This window comes from Dendropsophus ebraccatus, chromosome 9, assembly GCF_027789765.1.
Source record: "Dendropsophus ebraccatus isolate aDenEbr1 chromosome 9, aDenEbr1.pat, whole genome shotgun sequence".
NCBI lineage: Eukaryota > Metazoa > Chordata > Amphibia > Anura > Hylidae > Dendropsophus > Dendropsophus ebraccatus.
The window spans coordinates 112288647-112309977 of record NC_091462.1 but is presented as its reverse complement, the minus strand read 5'-3'; the positions used below and the strand labels follow the sequence as shown (position 1 = coordinate 112309977).

General features: G+C 48.7%; 2 protein-coding genes across 3 annotated transcripts in view; one reads left to right on the top strand and one right to left on the bottom strand.

Moving 5' to 3' along the window:
- LOC138801866 (phosphatidylinositol transfer protein alpha isoform-like) overlaps positions 1-4065 on the top strand; it is a 10372-nt gene extending 6307 nt beyond the window's left edge. The window contains exons 2-7 of the mRNA XM_069984965.1: positions 169-252; positions 335-412; positions 1836-1946; positions 2933-3055; positions 3140-3214; positions 3293-4065. Of these exons, the coding sequence (XP_069841066.1) occupies positions 169-252; positions 335-412; positions 1836-1946; positions 2933-3055; positions 3140-3187 (444 nt within the window). The 3' untranslated portion in view covers positions 3188-3214; positions 3293-4065. The remainder of the gene's footprint in view (positions 1-168; positions 253-334; positions 413-1835; positions 1947-2932; positions 3056-3139; positions 3215-3292) is intronic.
- Positions 3642-20868, bottom strand: LOC138801536 (large neutral amino acids transporter small subunit 4-like). Of its 2 annotated transcripts, XM_069984455.1 has the most exons (15): positions 19957-20868; positions 18108-18245; positions 17103-17286; positions 16966-17021; positions 10765-10841; positions 10080-10172; positions 9387-9520; positions 9067-9227; positions 8655-8810; positions 6420-6546; positions 6220-6334; positions 5965-6038; positions 5762-5885; positions 4065-4235; positions 3642-3955 (listed from the first exon to the last, which is right to left on the bottom strand). In XM_069984455.1, exons 1-14 carry the CDS (start codon positions 20093-20095, stop codon positions 4077-4079), a joined length of 1737 nt encoding a protein of 578 aa, XP_069840556.1. In that variant the 5' UTR covers positions 20096-20868; the 3' UTR covers positions 3642-3955; positions 4065-4076. The 2 variants fall into 2 exon arrangements, with proteins under 2 accessions (XP_069840556.1, XP_069840555.1); XM_069984454.1 differs by having other exon boundaries at positions 3642-4235.
- Positions 20869-21331: the final 463 nt, after the last annotated feature.

Below are 21331 nucleotides of genomic sequence, written 5' to 3'. Positions count from 1 at the left end.
GTGTGTATGTCGGCCCCTTCCCGTTGGTGTATGATGTCTATGTTGGCCCCCCCACATCCCGTCGGTTTATGGTGTGTATGTCAGCCCCTCCCCCTTCCCGTTGGTGTATGTTGGTGCCATGGACGCCAGGCCACCATTCCCACCCATCTCCTGTGTCCTCTCCTGCAGGCTCACGGACTGGATGCGGACACCTGGAAGGAGGTGGAGGTTATACCCATCGATATCGCAGACCGCTCTGAGATCTCAGAAGACGTGAGTGTGATGGAGAGCGATGTGGCCGGGTCGGGCTGACATAGGACTGCACCTTTACCCAGTTGTGCTTGTGTCTCCACAGGACTATAAACCAGAAGAAGATCCTGCAATCTACAGGTCGGAGAAGACGGGGAGAGGACCCTTAAATAAGGACTGGATGGTACGCTCCTCCACTTACCTATATCTGCCTATAGGGGGCGCTCCACTTACCTATATCTGCCTATAAGGGGAGCTCCGCTTACCTATATCTGCCTATAGGGGGCGCCCCGCTTACCTATATCTGCCTATAGGGGGCGCCCCGCTTACCTATATCTGCCTATAGGGGGCGCTCCGCTTACCTATATCTGCCTATAGGGGGCGCTCCGCTTACCTATATCTGCCTATAGGGGGCGCTCCGCTTACCTATATCTGCCTATAGGGGGCGCTCCGCTTACCTATATCTGCCTATAGGGGGCGCTCCGCTTACCTATATCTGCCTATAGGGGGCGCTCCGCTTACCTATATCTGCCTATAGGGGGCGCTCCGCTTACCTATATCTGCCTATAGGGGTGCTCCGCTTACCTATATCTGCCTATAGGGGGCGCTCCGCTTACCTATATCTGCCTATAGGGGGCGCTCCGTTTACCTATATCTGCCTATAGGGGGCGCTCCGCTTACCTATATCTGCCTATAGGGGGCGCTCCGCTTACCTATATCTGCCTATAGGGGGCGCTCCGCTTACCTATATCTGCCTATAGGGGGCGCTCCGCTTACCTATATCTGCCTATAGGGGGCGCTCCGCTTACCTATATCTGCCTATAGGGGGCGCTCCGCTTACCTATATCTGCCTATAGGGGGCGCTCCGCTTACCTATATCTGCCTATAGGGGGCGCTCTGCTTACCTATAATCTGCCCATAAGGGGCGCTCCACTCCTCCACTTACCTATATCAGCCTATAAGGGGCCCTCTGCTCCTCCAGCCTTGTACTCTGACTATAAGGGGCGCTCCGCTCTTCCAGCCATGCACTCTGACTATAAGGGGCGCTCCGCTCCTCCAGCCTTGTACTCTCCCTATAAGGGGCGCTCCGCTCCTCCAGCTTTGTACTCTCCCTATAAGGGGCGCTCCGCTCCTCCAGCTTTGTACTCTGACTTTAAGGGGCGCTCCGCTCCTCCAGCTTTGTACTCTGACTATAAGGGGCGCTCCGCTCCTCCAGCTTTGTACTCTGCCTATAAGGGGCGCTCCGCTCCTCCAGCTTTGTACTCTGACTATAAGGGGCGCTCCGCTCCTCCAGCCTTGCACTCTGACTATAAGGGGCGCTCTGCTCCTCCAGCTTTGTACTCTGCCTATAAGGGGCGCTCCGCTCCTCCAGCCTTGTACTCTGCCTATAAGGGGCACTCCGCTCCTCCAGCTTTGTACTCTGACTATAAGGGGCGCTCCGCTCCTCCAGCTTTGTACTCTGCCTATAAGGGGCGCTCCGCTCCTCCAGCTTTGTACTCTGACTATAGACGCCTGCAGCGGTGCTCATCCTCCTAGTTCAGGAATAGAATCCTAGATCTCCGGTCATGTGATGGAAAGCTAAGTGGCTATTTCCTGTTTCCTTATAGAAAGAAGTACAGAACAACCCCTCGTGCCCTCACATGTGTGCCTACAAGCTGGTCACAGTCAAGTTCCGGTGGTGGGGTCTGCAGGGCAGAATGGAGAAATTTATCCACAAGGTAAGAAAAATATATTCATATTCCTGCTGCGTTGCATTGTGGGAGATGGAGCGTTACGTGATGCAATGGGTATAAGCCGACACCTCCCATGATGCACTGCACCAGGTAATATATCAATGGTTCCCAACTTACCTGTAGCTGTCTGGCTGTAGCAGAACTACAACTCCCAGCATGCCCTGGCAGCCTTCGGACTGTTGGAGTTTTAGTTTGGGATGAGCCGGCAGAAAGAGATGTGAGATCCTGAGAGCTGACAGAGAAGCAGCAGATGCTTGGATGCAGCCTTGGGTGTTAAAGGGGTTATCCAGCGCTACAAAAAAAAGGCTACTTTCTTCCAGAGACAGCACCGCTGTTGTCTTCAGTTTGGGTTCAGGTTTTGCTGCTCAGTTCTATTGAAGTGAATGTAGCTAAATTGCAAACCGCACCTGACCTGGAGACGAGCGGTGGTGAAGAAAGAGGCCATGCTTTTGTTGGGCTGGATAACTACCTTTAAAGGGGTATTCCACTCAAATATAACTTTTGATGTGTTGCTGCCCATGGGGAGATTAACAATTCCTTCCATACTTCTTAATATCTATTCAGTCTCCTTCCCCCTGTTCTCAGCTGCTGTTTTTGCTGAAGACACACAAATCTGTGTGTGAGCTTTTCTCTCTGTCTCTCTGTCTTTACATTAGCCATCTCAGAAGGGAGGGGGAGGAGTGGGAGACAGAGAGAAAAGCTCACACACAGATTTTTGTGTCTTCAACAGAAAGCAGCAGCTGTGAACTGGGGGAAGAAGACTGAATAGATAATAAGTATGGAAGGAATTGTTAGTCTCCCCATGGGCAGCAACATCGGAATACCGCTTTAACACCTTTATATAAGTGATCCCCCCCCCACCCTGTGAAAAAACTCCAGGCAGGGAGTGGGAGGATGGAGCGGAGGGCAGTATGTGAGCGGTCACAGAGAAGCAGCACAAGCTCCCATAATACCGTCTGTCTCTTTCGTAGCAAGAAAAACGCCTCTTCACAAACTTTCACCGCCAGCTCTTCTGCTCACTGGACCGGTGGGTGGACCTGAACATGGACGACATCCGCCGAATGGAAGACGAGACACAGAGAGAACTGGATGAGGTGAGGGCCGGGGCCCCTGCTTAGCAGCTCTCCCTAGCAGGTCTCGCTTCTTACTCATACATCATCCTATCTCTCCCCCTCCAGATGAGGCAGAAAGGAACAGTCCGAGGAATGACGGCCAAAGATGAATAAAGCCCCCGGGGTCCGAGCATTGAACTGGTAAGAAATCTCTGCTGCAGTACCGCCACTCACCACCAGGGGGCAGAAGGATTAATGGCGTCTCTCGTTTTCTTCCAGATCCCTCTCATACAGAGTCTGGACCGGCTTCCTCTCATAGGCTGATCTGTGCAGGGGGCGTGTCTAACAGTTATGATGGAAGGAGAGGAAGAGCTGCTGACCCCTCCCCTGCGGATCCCATTCCTTTCATCCTTTGACTCTTTGGCCTCACGTTAATTTTTTTTTTTTTTCCCCTGCCTGCCCCCTACTGGCTGTCCAGGTCATTTCTAGGTCCTTTTAACCTCTTCACTGCCACTGGACTAGACTGCCCTCCAGCAGGGTTACCCTCCCTCGCTGGTAATGGACACTGAAAGGCGGTGAATACCCCACCCCCACCCCACACCCCGCATCCATTGTCCGTCAAGAGTCGTAATATGCAAAAAAAGATTTATTCTAAGGCTTCTGGTGCTTCTACAATCACAGGCCTCCAGCAGTGGAGCGGTTAATACTGCTCCAGTCCAGCAGTACGGGGGTTAATGGGATGCTGTACCATCCAAAAGTGAGGGGGGGACTGGTTAATGGTGTCATTTCTTGTCTCCTCATGGATTGTTCCACTTAAAGGGGGGGGGGGTCTTGGTTCCGCCTCTTCTGGTGCCACCGGTGTGGGGGGCAGCTCACTTTCTGTAGGGTCCACGACGGAACCAGGAGGGATGTTCAGCGGGCCGTGGGCGGGGCTGTACATGCCTGTTGTGGGGTCAGAGGGGAGGGGCTTTAGTAACCGTTTTTTTGTTTTTTTTTAAGGTATCATGTGACCGCATTTATGGAAATAAAAAAAGAAGAAAAATCTCTTCACATTTGTCCGCGATCATCTCTTGCTTGTTTCGGGGGTTTTGGTGGGAGGAGTCACCGGGCGGAGGTGTATGGGGCGAGAGAGCGGGTGATGGGACCGCCCGGTATTCTTAATGATGAGGTGGACGGGTAGAGCGAAGGCGGCCAGAGACAGAGCCAGGAAGGTGGCGTGTATCTACAAGAAGACAGGAGAAGCATCAGGACCCTATATCATTGTCAGAGCTGCAATCTCCCAGCATCCCCTGCTGCTTCTGGATGTAACTCAGGATCAGTAATCTATGTACACAGTGACCTCACCAGCAGAATAGTGAGTGCAGCTCTGGAGTATAATACAGGATGGAACCCAGGATCAGTAATGTAATGTATGTACACAAGTGATCTCACCAGCAGAATAGTGAGCGCAGCTCTGGAGTATTATACAGGATGGAACTTAGGATCAGTAATGTAATGTATGTACACAGTGACCCCACCAGCAGAATAGCGAGCGCAGCTCTGGTGTATAATGCAGGATGAGTAATGTAATGTATGTACACACTGACCCCACCAGCAGAATAGTGATTACAGCTCTGAAGTATAATACAGGATGGAACTCAGGATCAGTAATGTAATGTATGTACACAGTGATCTCACCAGCAGAATAGTGAGTGCAGCTCTGGAGTATTATACAGGATGTAACTTAGGATCAGTAATGTAATGTATGTACACAGTGACCCCCCCAGCAGAATAGTGAGTGCAGCTCTGGAGTATTATACAGGATGTAACTTAGGATCAGTAATGTAATGTATGTACACAGTGACCCCACCAGCAGAATAGCGAGCGCAGCTCTGGTGTATAATGCAGGATGAGTAATGTAATGTATGTACACACTGACCCCACCAGCAGAATAGTGATTACAGCTCTGAAGTATAATACAGGATGGAACTCAGGATCAGTAATGTAATGTATGTACACAGTGATCTCACCAGCAAGACATTCCATCATGTTGTATGCTCCAGTCACCACCGTAGCTGCAGTGCTTTATGGGAGCTGAGATGGTAAGTTTGTTGGGTCACATAACACATTTTAAGGAGGTGCTAGCAGAATTGTGACTTCACCTTTAAAGGGGTAGTGTGGCGGTAAAGAATTATTCACAGACTAACACACATTACAAAGTTGTACAACTTTGTAATGTATGTTATGTCTGTGAATGGCCCCCTTCCCCGTGTCCCACCACCCCCACCCGTGTACCCGGAAGTGTTGGGCGCTATACTCACCTGTCACGTGCCGACACCCGTCTTCGATCTTCAGCCAGTGACGTCTTCTTCGGGTGGCCGGCGAACAGCTCCGACTGTCCCGAATGCCGGCCGCCCTCTGCAGCGTCATCCGATGCTCAGCCGCGATTGGCTGAGCATAACTGTGCGGAGGGGGGACGGGCGGCAGCGACTAGGCCGTCCGTCCGAAGATGTTTGGCACAAGATGGCGGACGGCCCTCAACGGATCAGGTAATGTATAATGCACCACACTTCCGGGTACACGGGTGGGGGTGGGGGGACACGGGGAAGGGGGCCATTCACAGACATAACATACATTACAAAGTTGTATAACTTTGTAATGTGTGTTATTCTGTGAATAATTTCTGAGCGCCGCACTACCCCTTTAAGGTTATGACATTCTAAGTTTGATATTCGTTTGAGTTTGAGGAACATCACTTCTATCTCTTACCCAGAAGGGGTTCCCCCGCAGGGGTCCGGTGAGCAGCAGGAAGAGCGGATACTGGACAAGGGACAGGGTAGAAGAGATGAACGTGTGGATTCCCAGCAGCGCTCCGTAATGGTGACTGGGGAACCTGAGGGACAGAACGGACACTGTGACACATACGGTGGATGAAGCGTCCGCTGATCATGTGACCTGATCATTATACTCACACACAGAGATAGAGGGTGGAGCTGACTACAAACATGGACGTCCTTATAACAACGTGGAGGATGAAGCCGACAACCTCAGAGTAAGAGAAAAGCAACAAGTCAACTGGAGGCATGAAATATAGTGGATCTTCATTTACATGTAATGCCAATCACAGCCTGCAGGGGCAGAAGCAAGCTGTGTGTATGTGGAGGTGATGCAGCACCATCTGCTGGCTCAGAGTTTGTACTGCAACTATCAAAGCCAAGACTATTTACCTGGACCTGCAGAGAAGGGAGAAGACAAATTATTCCAAAGCCAATGGCGATCAGACTGCGGAGGGCGTAGATGGCGGACAGCCTCTTCATGCTGCATGCACTTCTGTGAGAATTCCTGCAAAACACAGTCCCATGATTAGGTTTAGGCCTCACCATACTCTATGGAGGTGATCGTGTATGATCAGATAACATGGGAGGACCTCTTAACGGTCAGGACCCTCTTTTTGGGTTGTTTTCGGACCCTGTGGTTATGGAGTAAGATGGAAATCAGCGGTGCAGCAAACAGGCCGAACATCTGCAAAGCCCCGAACACCGAGGAGTAGACATCTAGGAAGACAAGATCACATCAGCTTACCTAAGATCATGGATGCTACATCTGTTATATGGCAGTAAGGGACGGAACCCTATTTATATTACCACTGGGTGACCAGAGGCTGAGCACTATGTATACCATTGGGTCGCCAGGGACTGATTAATATGTATACTGCTCAAAAAAATAAAGGGAACACTTAAATACATTATAACTCTACAGACTCTACAACCCACACAAGTGGCTCAGGTAGTGCAGCTCATCCAGGATGGCACATCAATGTGAGCTGTGGCAAGAAGGTTTGCTGTGTCCGTCAGCGTAGTGTCGCCGTGGAGAGCGATCTGCTGCCTGCGACATCCTTCAGCATGAGTGGTTTGGCAGTGGGTAAGTAATGGTGTGGGGGGCCGCACAGCCCTCCATGTGCTGCCAGAGGTCGCCTGACTGCCATTAGGTACCAAGATGAGACCCTCAGAGCCCTTGTGAAACCATATGCTGGTGCAGTTGGGGTTTCTCCTAATGCAGGACAATGCTGGACCTTATGTGGCTGGAGTGTGTCAGCAGTTCCTGCAAGATGGAGGCAGTGAAGCTATGGACTGGCCGCCTGTTCCCCAGACCTGAATCCCATGGAGCACATCTGGGACATCGTGTCTCCTTCATCCACCAACATCACATTGTACCACAGACTGTCCAGGAGTTGGCAGCTGCTTTAGTCCAGGTCTGGGAGGAGATCAGACACCTCATCAGGAGCATGCCCGGGCCTTGTAGGGAGGTCATACAGACACCTCATCAGGAGCATGCCCGGGCCTTGTAGGGAGGTCATACAGCCACCTCATCAGGAGCATGCCCGGGCCTTGTAGGGAGGTCATACACCTCATCAGGAGCATGCCTGGGCCTTGTAGGGAGGTCATACACCTCATCAGGAGCATGCCCGGGCCTTGTAGGGAGGTCATACACCTCATTAGGAGCATGCCTGGGCCTTGTAGGGAGGTCATACAGACACCTCATCAGGAGCATGCCCGGGCCTTGTAGGGAGGTCATACAGACACCTCATCAGGAGCATGCCCGGGCCTTGTAGGAAGGTCATACAGACACCTCATCAGGAGCATGCCCGGGCCTTGTAGGGAGGTCATACAGCCACCTCATCAGGAGCATGCCCGGGCCTTGTAGGGAGGTCATACACCTCATCAGGAACATGCCTGGGCCTTGTAGGGAGGTCATACAGCCACCTCATCAGGAGCATGCCCGGGCCTTGTAGGGAGGTCATACACCTCATCAGGAACATGCCTGGGCCTTGTAGGGAGGTCATACAGACACCTCATCAGGAGCATGCCCGGGCCTTGTAGGAAGGTCATACAGACACCTCATCAGGAGCATGCCCGGGCCTTGTAGGGAGGTCATACAGACACCTCATCAGGAGCATGCCCGGGCCTTGTAGGGAGGTCATACAGACACCTCATTAGGAGAATGCCGGGGCCTTGTAGGGAGGTCCTACAGACACCTCATCAGGAGCATGCCTGGGCCTTGTAGGGAAGTCATACAGACACCTCATCAGGAGAATGCCGGGGCCTTGTAGGGAGGTCATACAGACACCTCATCAGGAGCATGCCCGGGCCTTGTAGGGAGGTCATACAGACACCTCATCAGGAGAATGCCGGGGCCTTGTAGGGAGGTCATACAGACACCTCATTAGGAGCATGCCCGGGCCTTGTAGGGAGGTCATACACCTCATCAGGAGCATGCCCGGGCCTTGTAGGGAGGTCATACACCTCATCAGGAGCATGCCTGGGCCTTGTACGGAGGTCATACAGACACATGGAGGCCACACACAATACTCGGCCTCACTGGCACTTGGTATAAGGACACTGTAATGACCTCTGTAACTGTAATTCTGTGTGTGACGCCACCTCCAGGCCGCCATTAGGTAATACATGGGATTCCCAGTGATGATGTTTGTGTGATTTTGTTGTCAGCACATTCAGCTTTGTACAGAACAAAGTATCACTGAGAAGATTTTATTCATTCAGATCTAGGATGTGTTCCCATTATTTTTTTGAGCAGTATGTTTGTGTGTGTGTGTGTGTGTGTGTGTGTGTGTGTGTGTGAATATATATATATGAGCGCTCACCTGACTGATCCTGATGATTCTCTGCCTGGATCTGAAGATGTTGGTTGAGGGAGGACATATAGAAGTAGATCCAAGTGAGCAGTATGGAGTCCGACAGCAGGTGGAGCAGGAACACTGGGGTGATGAGACTTTCCAGTACCGGGGACTGGACAGGGACTAGAGACAAGATAAAGAGCAGATGATTCCTGACAGTGCCTGATATGGTACCAAGTAGATGGAACCAAGAACTGATCATCCAACGCCCTGGTCCTTCTGGGCTCATGTCTGCTGGGCCTCATGGGTTCCTTATAGCAGGATCCATCCCTGGGTCAGGATCTGGTGGGCCATGTTTCCTTCCCCAGGATCAGGTATCGCTCATAGAACAACCCTGGCCCTGACCTGATAAGGACTTATAAATGATGGTCCCCCTTACCCTGCGGCCTCCTGAAGCTCAGCGTCTTCTTCTTGCTCAGGATTCTTTCTCGGTCCCTCAGAGATTCCTGGAACTTGAGTTTCAGAGACCTCTGGCACCACTTGTCCTCCTGAGGCTTCTTCTTTTTTATGGCCTCGTAGCAGTTCAGCCGGAGACTGACACTAAGGAAACATAAGAGACTTGTTGTGTCCAGATCCCTCCGCACTCACCTGAGGTGTCCCGGGTATGATGGCTGCCCCTCCTCACTACAACTCTCAGCATAGTCTGGTGAGTGTCCTCTGGCCCCTTTGGCTAGGGTTTATGGAGCCCGGTCTTCTCACCTGTAAATGTTGTCCTCCTCCTTCCCAGGTGGGTTCAGGCTCCAGCATAGGGTGCTGTTCACTAGAACGACACAGGACATGGCCCCGTACCCTAAAATAATGAGGACTATGGGCACCCCCGAATAATAAATCACCTGAATGAAGACAAAAACCAAAATACTGTTAGTCACTAACGCTATAAGCTCTATATATAGTATGTGTGTGGGGGAGTAGTAGTTACACTGGCGATATTTCAAGCTTTTCCACCTACATAGTATGGAGAAATGTGTAATATTTCTGGTCGGTAACATCACCTGTGAGAGAGAATCTATAAAACATTCCAAATAATCATATTGTAGGATTTATATATAATTATTCATAATTTTACTCCATGAAATAAAGAGAAGTTTCTATTTGGTCCAGAAACCATGTCAATTCTTTAAGCGAATTTTAGTCCATGATGGCGTAGTGTACTACTAACAGTAAACTATGAGACTCCTCCCGTGTAGTTCTGGGCTGATTCCTGACTTTTTACAGAATCCTCCTTACCCCACAAGGTGAGAACTTACATGGAACCCCAGACCAAGGAAGATTGACACTCATCTTGCGTTGCTCCTATTTTCTAATAATTGTGTCAACAAGCTACTTGCCCATTGTCCTTTAGCCCATCCCAGCCTTGTGCAGGTATATAATGCTGAATGTTGAATGTTTTACCTTAATGATGGTGAACACGGTGGCAGAGGCCGAGAAACTGGCAATCACTAGAGCAGAGAAGAGGGATCCAACGTTCTCCAAGATCTGTGGGAGCTGAAGGAGACAAGAGACACACCGATACAACATGAATACTGAAGCCACCAGTGTATGTGTATGTGTGTGTGTAGCTGGCCTGTATATATAATAGTTTACCAGGCTATATATATATATATATATATATATATATATATATATATATATATAATGGTATGCTGGGCTGTATATATATATGATGGTATGCTGGGCTGTGCATATAATAGGATATGAATAATATAAGGGCAGACTAGAAAGATAAGGGGGCTTTCTCTGCTAGCAATCTTCTAGGTTTCTAAGAGAATATTATCACAAATTTAAATACACTGGCCCGTAGACCCTAGTATCACACACTAGGCTTAGATACAGCAGCTCAGCCGTACAGTGGTATTTTATTTTATGATAAATCCAGCAATCATTCATCTCTTTCCATGCTGAGATCAGGGATTTGGGTGCGATCTGGATCTGTTGTGGAAACACTCGGGTTTGTTTATAGGCGACACATCAGACCTCACAAACAGTTCACATAAAAACACAATAAATCGGTCACTGATAAGATGATTTGTAGCCGTCATAGGGGTAAATCTGCTAAGCCATGAGAAGGTGTCCTTACCAGGAGAGAGGAGAAGAGGACGCAGCTTCCCCCGAGCCCCTGAGCCATCAACGCAAAGGGCAGAAACAGGGACAGGCCTAAGGGATGAGATAAAGAACAGATGCAGTAATATAATGGTATAATACTGCCCCTATGTACAAGAATATAACTACTTTAATACCGCTCCTATATACAGGAATATAACTACTATAATACTGCCCCCTATATACAAGAATATAACTGCTATAATACTGCCCATATATACAGGAATATAACTACTATAATACTGCTCCTATATACAGGAATATAACTACTTTCTTCTTCGTCTCAAGGCAGCACAACAGGGTTATTCAGCTCCTCCTTAGATCCTCCTAGGAACGCCCACCTAAAAAAACCTCATTAACCAGCACCAATACAGCTGTATGAATACCTTTAAATAACCCCCCCTCACAGTGTGAGACGTGTTTTTTCATATCCTCCTAGCCTGGGAGAAGAGGCAAGTATATGCCAATAAGCCCACCATGTTTTAACACTTTTTTTGTGTTTGTTTGTGTTTCAGAGAGGCCGTTGTGCCTCAGCACTGCAGCCTAAGCTGCTGCAGGTACCCTGCCTTAGGTGCTGGGGCGATCGGGGGTACCTGCTGGCATCGGTCAGTAGTTCCTGACCTAGGTGCCTGGAGAGAGATACCTGTGTCCCAGAACTCGTGTGCGGGATAAGGTGCCGGTAGGTGCTGGCGTTTCTCTTCTGTACGGCCTATTGGTGCAGCGTGTGGGCGCGTGCGTTCCAGGCCGGTTCCTGCGTTCCACTGTGATTCCGCCCTCTGCTTGCATCACTTCCGGTCCGGAACTTCAGGATCACATGATCGGGCGCAGCGTGTGACGCGCTGCAGTGCGATTGGACGCAACAAGATCAGGTGATGTGGATGACGCGCGCATGATGTACGTCACAGAGGGGCCCGGCGTCTACGCGTGCGTGGCTTTTGCCGGGCTATTTAAGCAAGGAGAGTCTGCCGAGCGGTACCCTTTGTGCAGGGCAGCCGGATTCTCTCCTTGCGAAGATGTCTAGCCAGTCATCTAGAGGCAAGAGGAGGAGTAAAGCTAAGCACAGGTTGTGCCGTGTTTGTGAACAGCCATTACCTGATGATTATGAAAGATCTATCTGCCAGGTGTGCTTATCTCGGGAGGCACCTTCAGCTAAGCGCAAAAGAGGCAAAGAATGTTCTGCGCAGTCATCGGCCTGCGGTGCTTCTACTTCTAATCAAAATGAAGCCTCAGAGTTCCTAAATGAGGCTAGATCTTTTTTTACTTGGTTCAAAGAAAATATGTCTACAAAACCTTCTTCAAAAAAGAAGAAAAAATCTAGCAAAAGAAAAGAACCCTCCTCATCAGAATCGTCTTATTCGTCTTCTTCCTCTTCTGCCGCTGATAGTGAGTCCTCAGAGTCTGAGGAGCCACCTACGGAAGATTATTACCTCTTCAAGAAAGAGCACGCGGATAAACTAATCAAGGCAGTGAAAGAGATTATGGAGGTTAAAAAAGATAAATCCTCTTCTCAAGACAAAGATAACCTCTACTATTTTCCACGAAAAAAGTCATGTGTATTGTCGGGGCACCAAGTGCTCAAGACAATTATGGAAAAAGAATGGAAGAAGCCGGATAAGAGGGTTATCCTAGGTTCCCGTTTCAAGTCTGTGTATCGGCTTGATCCTACAGAATCTGAGATGTGGGAAGCACCGGGGAAAGTAGACACTGCAGTTGCTAAGCTGTCAAAGAACACCCTTTTTCCTGCTGAAGACTCGTCCATCTTAAAAGATGCTATGGACAGGAAGTCCGATGTGTTGTTGAAGAAGGCACATTATAACGCTGCAGACCTAAGCAAAGCCGCTTTATCTACCGTCCCAGTATCTAGGGCACTACGAGTATGGCTCAGTCAACTCAGCAGGCAGATTGAAGATAGAGTCCCAAGGGAGGAGCTCTTGGAGCAGGTCTCAAGTCTTAAAGTTTGCGCAGATTTCCTTTGCGACTTCCCCATTGACGTCCTGAAGATTTCAGCGAAGACTATGGCTTTAGTAAACTCTGTCAGACGAGCCATCTGGCTCAAGCCTTGGCCAGGGGACGTAGCTAATAAAAATAATTTCTGCAGCCTTCCATTTGAGCCCGGCCAACTTATCGGAGATCAGTTGGAGAAGATTTTAGAACCGGCTAAGGAAGGTAAAGGACTCTCCTTTCCCATGTCAGGAAAAAAGAAGCCTTTCAAATACTTTCGAGGCAAAGGCAGGAATGCATTCAAGAGAAGAAATGTCCAAAACAGATTTGATAAGAAAACCTATAACAAGAGCAAAGGAAAGCAAGGAGAAGGGCAGTCAAAAACCGAGTTCTGACGCCAGCCTCTCCCTTCATCCACCTCCGGTAGGCGCAAGGCTTTTAGGATTCTGGCAAAGCTGGGAAGACATTACCACAGACGAGTGGGTTCTAAACATAGTAAGAACCGGTTACAAGATAAATTTTGCCCACAAGCCAAGATCCCGTTTTGTAATCAACCAGCCAGACGACAACCTTGTGCCATCCCTACTAGAAGAATTTCTTACGAAACATGCTCTAGAAGAAGTTCCGGAGGAGGAGAGAGGGAGTGGAGTTTACTCTCGTGTGTTCCCGGTTCCCAAGCCAGAAGGGAAATCCCGACTGATTATAGATCTCCGCTATGTGAACAACTTCGTCAAGAAGGAGAAGTTCAAAATGGATTCAATTCGGTCAGCGACCAGCCTGATCCAACAGTCGGACATGATGGTGTCCATAGATCTTATGGACGCCTATCTCCATGTGCCAATCCATCCGGTGTCCAGGAGATATCTCAGGGTAGCAGTTCAGGTGGGGCAGAATGTGATGCATTACCAATTCAGAGCACTTCCCTTCGGGTTAACATCCTCCCCGAGGGTGTTTACCAAGGTGGTTGTGGTGTTGGTGGCTCACCTGAGGCTTCAGGGCGTCCAAATAGTCCCCTACCTGGACGACTGGCTCTTGATAGCTTCTTCGGCTCAGCTTCTCCTACATCATCTATATCTGACCCGCCAGTTACTGGAGTCGGTGGGGTTTCTGATCAACATCAAGAAATCAGATCTCTCCCCTGCTACAACAAAGAAGTTTTTAGGCTTCATAATCGACACGACTCAGATGAAACTTTTTCTGCCAGCGGACAAAGTGACGACACTTCAGGAGCAAATTCATGCTCTGATAGAGACTCCAACAGTGTCGATTCGCCATGCAATGAGTACTTTGGGCTTATTAACATCTGTCATCGAATCAGTCCCTTGGGCCAGAGCAAGGATGAGATCTCTCCAGAAGGAAATCCTGGATATTTGGGACAGGAATACGACTTCGTTGTCGATGACAATGACCATCTCAGCTCGGACGAGGAGAGAATTACGATGGTGGTTGATCCCAGAAAATCTGAACAGAGGCAACAGCTTCCTTCCGAGCGATCCGGTGATCTGGACCACGGATGCCTCAGCAATGGGTTGGGGGGCCCATCTGGGGGGTCGGTGGGTACAGAGAACTTGGTCAGCTATGGACAGGAAGCTAACTTCCAATCTGAAAGAGCTCAAGGCGGTCAAGTTAGCCCTGCGTCACTTTACACTGCAGTTGAGGAACAAGGCGGTGCTTGTCAAGTCAGACAACGCAGCGACGGTGTTCTACATAAACAAGCAGGGCGGGACCAGAAGCCCCAGATTGGAAAGAGAATGCAGGGGCATCATGCGTTGGGCAGAAGAGACGGTAATGTCGATATCAGCGCTGCATATAAGAGGATCCAGCAATACGTTAGCGGATCTTCTGAGTCGTCGGACTCTGAGCCCCAACGAATGGCGACTCAATCCGGTCTACTTCCGGGAAATAGCGCACAAGTGGGGCCAACCTTGTTGGGACATGATGGCAACGAGGGAAAATCGCCAAACTCAGAGGTTCGCGTCACTGAATCCCAGAGACGAACCGGATATTCTCGATGCATTTTCAGTGTCCTGGAGAGGCAAGTACATCTACGTTTTCCCTCCACCAGTGCTCATTCCCAAAGTTTTGAAGAAAATTTTGATGGACAGACCAGAGGCCATAGTAATAGCACCGTTCTGGCCTCGCAGAGTGTGGTTCCCCTTGTTACTACGACTATCCAAGGGGATTTTCTGGAAGCTTCCACAAGTACAAGATCTGCTGATACAAGACGGTCTGTTTCACCAACACCTAGCCCATCTCCACTTAACTGCGTGGAATATGAGAGATCTAAATTCAGACGATCCGGACTCTCAGATCAGGTGATACACACCTTATTGGCAGCCAGAAAGCATTCAACCAATAAAGTATATTCCAAGTTATGGAAAAAATTCACACTCTGGAGGCAAGAAAAGGGATTTCCTGAAATTGAATTGCCAGTAATATTACAGTTTCTTCAAGACGGATACTTAAAAGGCTTGAAAGCTAACACACTCCGTGTCCACATGACCGCAATTAATTCCTACACGGACGGACAATTTGCGGGTCACCCATTAATCATCCGTTTCTTCAAAGCTCTGAAGAATCTAAGGCCGGTCATAAAGCCGCCAGTCTCTTCCTGGGATTTAACAGTAGTCCTAGATGTGTTGTCGGGACCACCTTTTGAACCTCTACAATCAGCGGATATAAAGTGGCTTTCATGTAAAACTATCTTCTTGACGGCCGTCACATCAGCGAAGAGATTGGGAGAATTGCAGGCGCTGTCATCCAGGGAACCGTTCTTGAAGTTTGTCCCAGATGGGGTATTGGTACGAACGGTACCATCCTTTCTTCCCAAAGTGGCATCAACAGAGAATATCAATAGGGAAGTCTTCCTGCAAAGATTTATGGCAGACCCGGCGTCAGAAGAGGAATGCAGGTTACACACGCTGGATGTTTCCAGAGCACTTAAGATCTACTTGGAGAGAGTGGCTCAGTTCCGGCTGGATGAAAACCTGTTCCTGCAATTTGCTGGAGGCAACAAGGGAAAAAAGGCATCCAAAGATACCTTGGCCAGGTGGCTAAAAACAACTATTTTGGAAGCCTACAGAGTTCGTGATCTGCCGCCTCCTGAAGTTCGAGCCCATTCGACAAGGTCCATGTCAACGTCATGGGCAGAAAGGGCACAAGTCCCGATAATCGACATATGTAATGCTGCATCGTGGACGTCTCCATCTACGTTCATCAGTCATTATCGGCTAGACATGCAAGGTGGAGGTCCAGCCTTTAGCACGGCGGTTCTGAGTGCAGCAGTAAAACCCACCCTTTAGTAGCTATTAAGCTCCCTGTTGTGCTGCCTTGAGACGAAGAAGAAAGTAGAAATTTTTTCCAAACTTACGTAATTTTACTTTCTTCGAGTCTAAAGGCAGCACAAATATACCCTCCCTATTAAAAAAATTAAGCATCTAGAAGGCTATGTTATTACACGTCTCACACTGTGAGGGGGGGTTATTTAAAGGTATTCATACAGCTGTATTGGTGCTGGTTAATGAGGTTTTTTTAGGTGGGCGTTCCTAGGAGGATCTAAGGAGGAGCTGAATAACCCTGTTGTGCTGCCTTTAGACTCGAAGAAAGTAAAATTACGTAAGTTTGGAAAAAATTTCTACTATAATACTGCTCCTATATACAAGAATATAACTACTATAATACTGCTCATATATACAGGAATATACTGCTATAATACTTCTCCTATATACAGGAATATAACTACTATAATACTGCCCCCTATATACAAGAATATAACTTCTATTATACTGCCTCCTATATACAAGAATATAACTACTATAATACTGTTCCTATTTACAGGGATATAACTACTATAATACTGCTCCTATATACAGGAATATACTACTATAATACTGCTCCTATATACAGGAATATAACTACTATAATACTGCTCCTATATACAGGAATATAACTACTATAATACTGCTCCTATATACAGGAATATAACTACTATAATACTGCTCCTATATACAGGAATATAAGTACTATAATACTGCTCCCTATATACAGGAATATAAGTACTATAATACTGCTCCTATATACAGGAATATAACTACTATAATACTGCCCCCTATATACAGGAATATAACTACTATAATACTGCTCCTATTTACAGGGATATAACTACTATAATACTGCTCCTATATACAGGAATATAACTACTATAATACTGCCCTCTATGGATGAGGTTTATACTCACTTTGCGGGTTAGAGAAGCAGTACGCCAGCATCAGGTAGGAGATAGACACCAGGGCCCTGTGGGGGGAGATGGCGATGAGATTGAGGGGGGAGGGGCAGTAGATAATATGACAGATATTGGGGTCACATATTTCTCACCCTCCAATCTGGCGCAGGGATCGGATGTGGGCGTATCCTAGGAGCAGCTGCAGGGGCAGGAAAGCCCCCCAGACGAAGAACGCCCCCACTGTGAATCCTAAATGGAGGTTTCTCTCTTGCGATGTGCAGGGATTGTGGGGTGCGCCTGACCCCAATATCATCTCCAGCAGGGGGGGCACCGCCTCTAAGAGTAGAGAATACAGGATGCACTATATACAGGGGGCTGTATACTGTGGGGGAGACTCATCAGACCCTGTGGAGAGGAGCTGCCACCTATAGCAACCAATCAGATCACTGCTTTCAGAGCTCAGAGGCCTTTTTAAAAACAAAAGCTGGAATCTGATTGGTTGCTATGGACGACTGCTCCACCTCATAATGTCTAATAACTCTCTTCTATATACAATATCCAGCTATGGTTACGTCTTATATACAGTGTAATGCGGGATTGCTGGCTGTATAGTACAGGCAGTATATAATATGTCTATAGTTACGTCTTATATACAGTGTAATGCGGGATTGCTGGCTGTATAGTACAGGCAGTATATAATATGTCTATGGTGATGTGTTATATACAGTATAATGCGGGATTGCTGGCTGTATAGTACAGGCAGTATATAATATGTCTATGATGATGTCTTAGGGCCAGTTTACACGGAGTAAAACTGGTGGAATTCCGGAACTCTCTGCGCGGAATCCCGCCAGCCTGTGTGTCATACTGTCAGTCTATGGGAGGGCTCGCGCACCTCCTCTCTCCGTGCCTCTCCGCTCTGAAGAATTGACATGTTAATGAGAGAGAGGAGATGTGAGCTCTCCCATAGACTGACAGTATGACACAGAAGCTGGCGGGATTCCACACAGAGAGTTCCGCCATGGAATTCTGCCAGTTTTACCCCGTGTGAACTGGCCCTTATACACAGTGTAATATAGGATTGCTGGCTGTATATAATATGTCTATGGTGATGTGTTATATTCAGGGAGTTGCAGAGTATACTCCCCATCACTCACCCATATGCTGTTCTCCCATGGCGCTCTCATTGCTCCACCCTCCTGAGTTGCTGTCATTGCCCCGCATTCCTGCATCGATCTCATTGCTCCGCACTCCTGCGTTGCTCTCATTGCTCCGCGCTCCTGACCACTCCAGATCTAGGAGACATGATAAGAGGGTAGATATTTTTGTGACTGTATATATGTGGTGTCCCACCTTGGGTGTTCTATCTCTCTTACACCTGTCGCAAAAGCTTCTTCTCTAGGTTAAGTGGAGATAAAGGCATTTTATAGTTTCACCACAAGATGTCAGTATTTTATATGTACTGTATGCTCATAGGTTGCACAGCTGAAGCAAACAAAGGGTTACTGTTTCTTATGTATTATGCATTTATTGTCCAATGGAGATGCTCTGTCTTTCTGACCTATCCCTCTTCTTCTTTTCTTTGCACACGTTCCCTTACCCCACTCACAGGGTCCTTTAAATATCCCTGTAGGAAGTAGTTACTTAGTAGGAGGAAGTGTAGCTTCAGTCTTACCCAGATTCTCGTGGGAGGAGGACACAGAGAGCAGACATTCCTGCTGTAGCCAAACCAGGGCCAGCGTGTACAGTCTAGTTCAGACAGTGTGTTAGTGAGTTGGTAAAGACACGTGTATGCAGAAGCAACCAGAGACACTCAGTTTCTCCAGTCTATCCACTGTATCCATGCAGACACTAGACACTACAAAGAGCGCAGAGTCGGGGATTATCCCAGCCCACGCCGTGAACCAGTCTAAAAGGTGCAAGGCAATATCCTGATCTACAGAGGAACTAACTTGGATAGAACAAAGATACCAGAAGGTCTACATATTCTATCTCACAGTGCAAGTAACCCTGGGAAGTCTCAGACACTTAGCTTCACCCAGGTAACCACAGCTGGGGCCTGTATCACGCTAGTAGGATGAGTACCTCAACACTGTAGGGCAGATGGTGGTCAGACTATAGTCTAAACACGGGTACAAGTATCTCTGTATCAGAGCACAAGTACAACATTGGGTTGGCACTCCTTTGACCTACTCCTCTCCTCTGCGCTGCTCCACTCTACAAGCACTGCTACAACTACCTCTGCTATATCCTACTCCTTCAAGTATCTCTGCAGCAAAAACCAAGTTTAAAGGGGTACTCCGGCCCGGGGGTATTTTTAAGCTATGGCCGGGGAGGGGGTGGTTATAGATGGCGGAGATCACTTACCACCCCGGTTCCAGTGCCGGGTCCTGGATCACGCTGCCCCGTACACCCGATCCGCGGTCGCTTTCTGGTGTGAGCTGCGGCATAAGACGTGACGTCTCAAGGCAGCTCAGCCATTCAGCGGCCGTAGCGGACTCCCACCGGGGAGGTAAGTGATCTCCGCCATTTATAACTTCCCCCTCCCCGGCCATAGCTTAAAAATACCCCCGGGCCGGAGTACCCCTTTAACACAAACATCTGTACAAAGATTATCTATTTGTTGCCAAAGTGTTTTATACTTTTCCGAGGCTGTACAGTAAAGCTGTTCTATTTTTATCACTGGGACTCAGTCATCCTTTCCTCCGCACCAGCACCTATACACATCCGCCATATACCTTGGGTCATTTTTCCCCTTTCTGTGGGTGGCGGTACCGATAGTCCGGGTGGGTCAATTACCACTCAGGACTACTGTGACAAGAGCCCAAGGGACCCATCACAGCCCGGCAGGTCACTGACCATTTAGGGAAAAGTACAGCCCGGCCACGCTAAAAGCAGGTACCAACATCACACCTGTGTGCTGGACTAGCACTGGCCGAGTACTAGTACTAACAACACAACCACCACATATAGAGGGGTGGCAGACAGGAGGCCCCAGATACAGACCTGTGTGACAGATCCCGGACAGCACCCCCACATCCACCAGTACAGGGCTCAGGGAATGCCAGCCAAGGAGACCCCCCGAGAACAGCAGCGTCTCCACCAGGGCAGAGCCCAGCACCCACATTCTCAGGAGTCGCCCCATGTCCTAGTAGGCAGAGATGATGCAGGGTGTCGGGGTATTACAGGCAGACGAGACCCCACTTATATGCAGGTTATTGCAGGCAGCGTATCACAGGTATCCAATGAGGTCTGATGTACAGCGTATTACATGAGTCTTCTACTCTGATCTCCTATATACAGCAGGATTGCTGGCAGTATATAGCAGGTCTCCTCTGAGGTCTAATATACAGGATTGCTGGTTGTATATTGCAGGCAGTATATAGCAGGTCTCCTCTGAGGTGTAATGTACAGGATTGTTGTCCGTATATAGCCGGTCTCCGCTGTATACAAGGTTGCTGGTTGTATATTGCAGGCAGTATATAGCAGGTCTCCTCTGATGTTCAGTATACAGGATTGCTGGTTGTATATTGCAGGCAGTATATAGCAGGTCTCCTCTGATGTTCAGTATACAGGATTGCTGGTTGTATATTGCAGGCAGTATATAGCAGGTCTCCTCTGATGTTCAGTATACAGGATTGCTGGTTGTATATTGCAGGCAGTATATAGCAGGTCTCCTCTAATGTCTAATATACAGGATTGCTGGTTGTATATTGCTGGCAGTATATAGCAGGTCCCATCTGAAGTCTAATATACAGGATTGCTGGCAGTATAGAGCAGGTGCTGTCTGATGTCTGATATACAGGATTGCAGGTTGTATATTGCAGGCAGTATATAGCAGGTCTCCCCTGATGTTCAGTATACAGGATTGCAGGCAGTATATAGCAGGTCTCCCCCGATATACAGTGTGTTGCCGGATCACTGTCCTCCTGTCTATTACACGGCGTCCCCTGAATGTTATATAGAGGTTGGCGTGTGACAGGATTGTGCATTGTACACTCACATGTTTACAGATGACACAACTTCAATCTGGACCAACAACTAACAGAAGCCCCGGGAGGGAGTGACGGAGTGTGTACAATACAGAGGCACCATAAACATACACGAGAGCCGCACAAACACCTGGCTATAGGCTCAATATCACCACAAGGTGGAGGCCGCTATCATCTGATACCAATAGTCCTCCCAACATAGTTCTCTGCCCCCCCCCCCCAACATAGTCCTCTGCCCCCCCAACATAGTCCTCTGCCCCCCCAACATAGTCCTCTGCCCCCCCAACATAGTCCTCTGCCCCCCCAACATAGTCCTCTGCCCCCCCCAACATAGTCCTCTGCCCCCCCAACATAGTCCTCTGCCCCCCCAACATAGTCCTCTGCCCCCC

Excerpts from the sequence above, each read along its gene's own strand:
- LOC138801536 (XM_069984454.1), bottom strand. The coding sequence starts at position 20,095 with ATGGGGCGACTCCTGAGAATGTGGGTGCTGGGCTCTGCCCTGGTGGAG. Across the intron at positions 10,842-16,965 it reads CTGCTTCTCTAACCCGCAAA|GCCTGTCCCTGTTTCTGCCC; the intron begins GTGAGTATAAAC and ends CTCATCCCTTAG. Across the intron at positions 6,039-6,219 it reads TCCCTTCTCTGCAGGTCCAG|GTTGTCGGCTTCATCCTCCA; the intron begins GTAAATAGTCTT and ends TCTTACTCTGAG.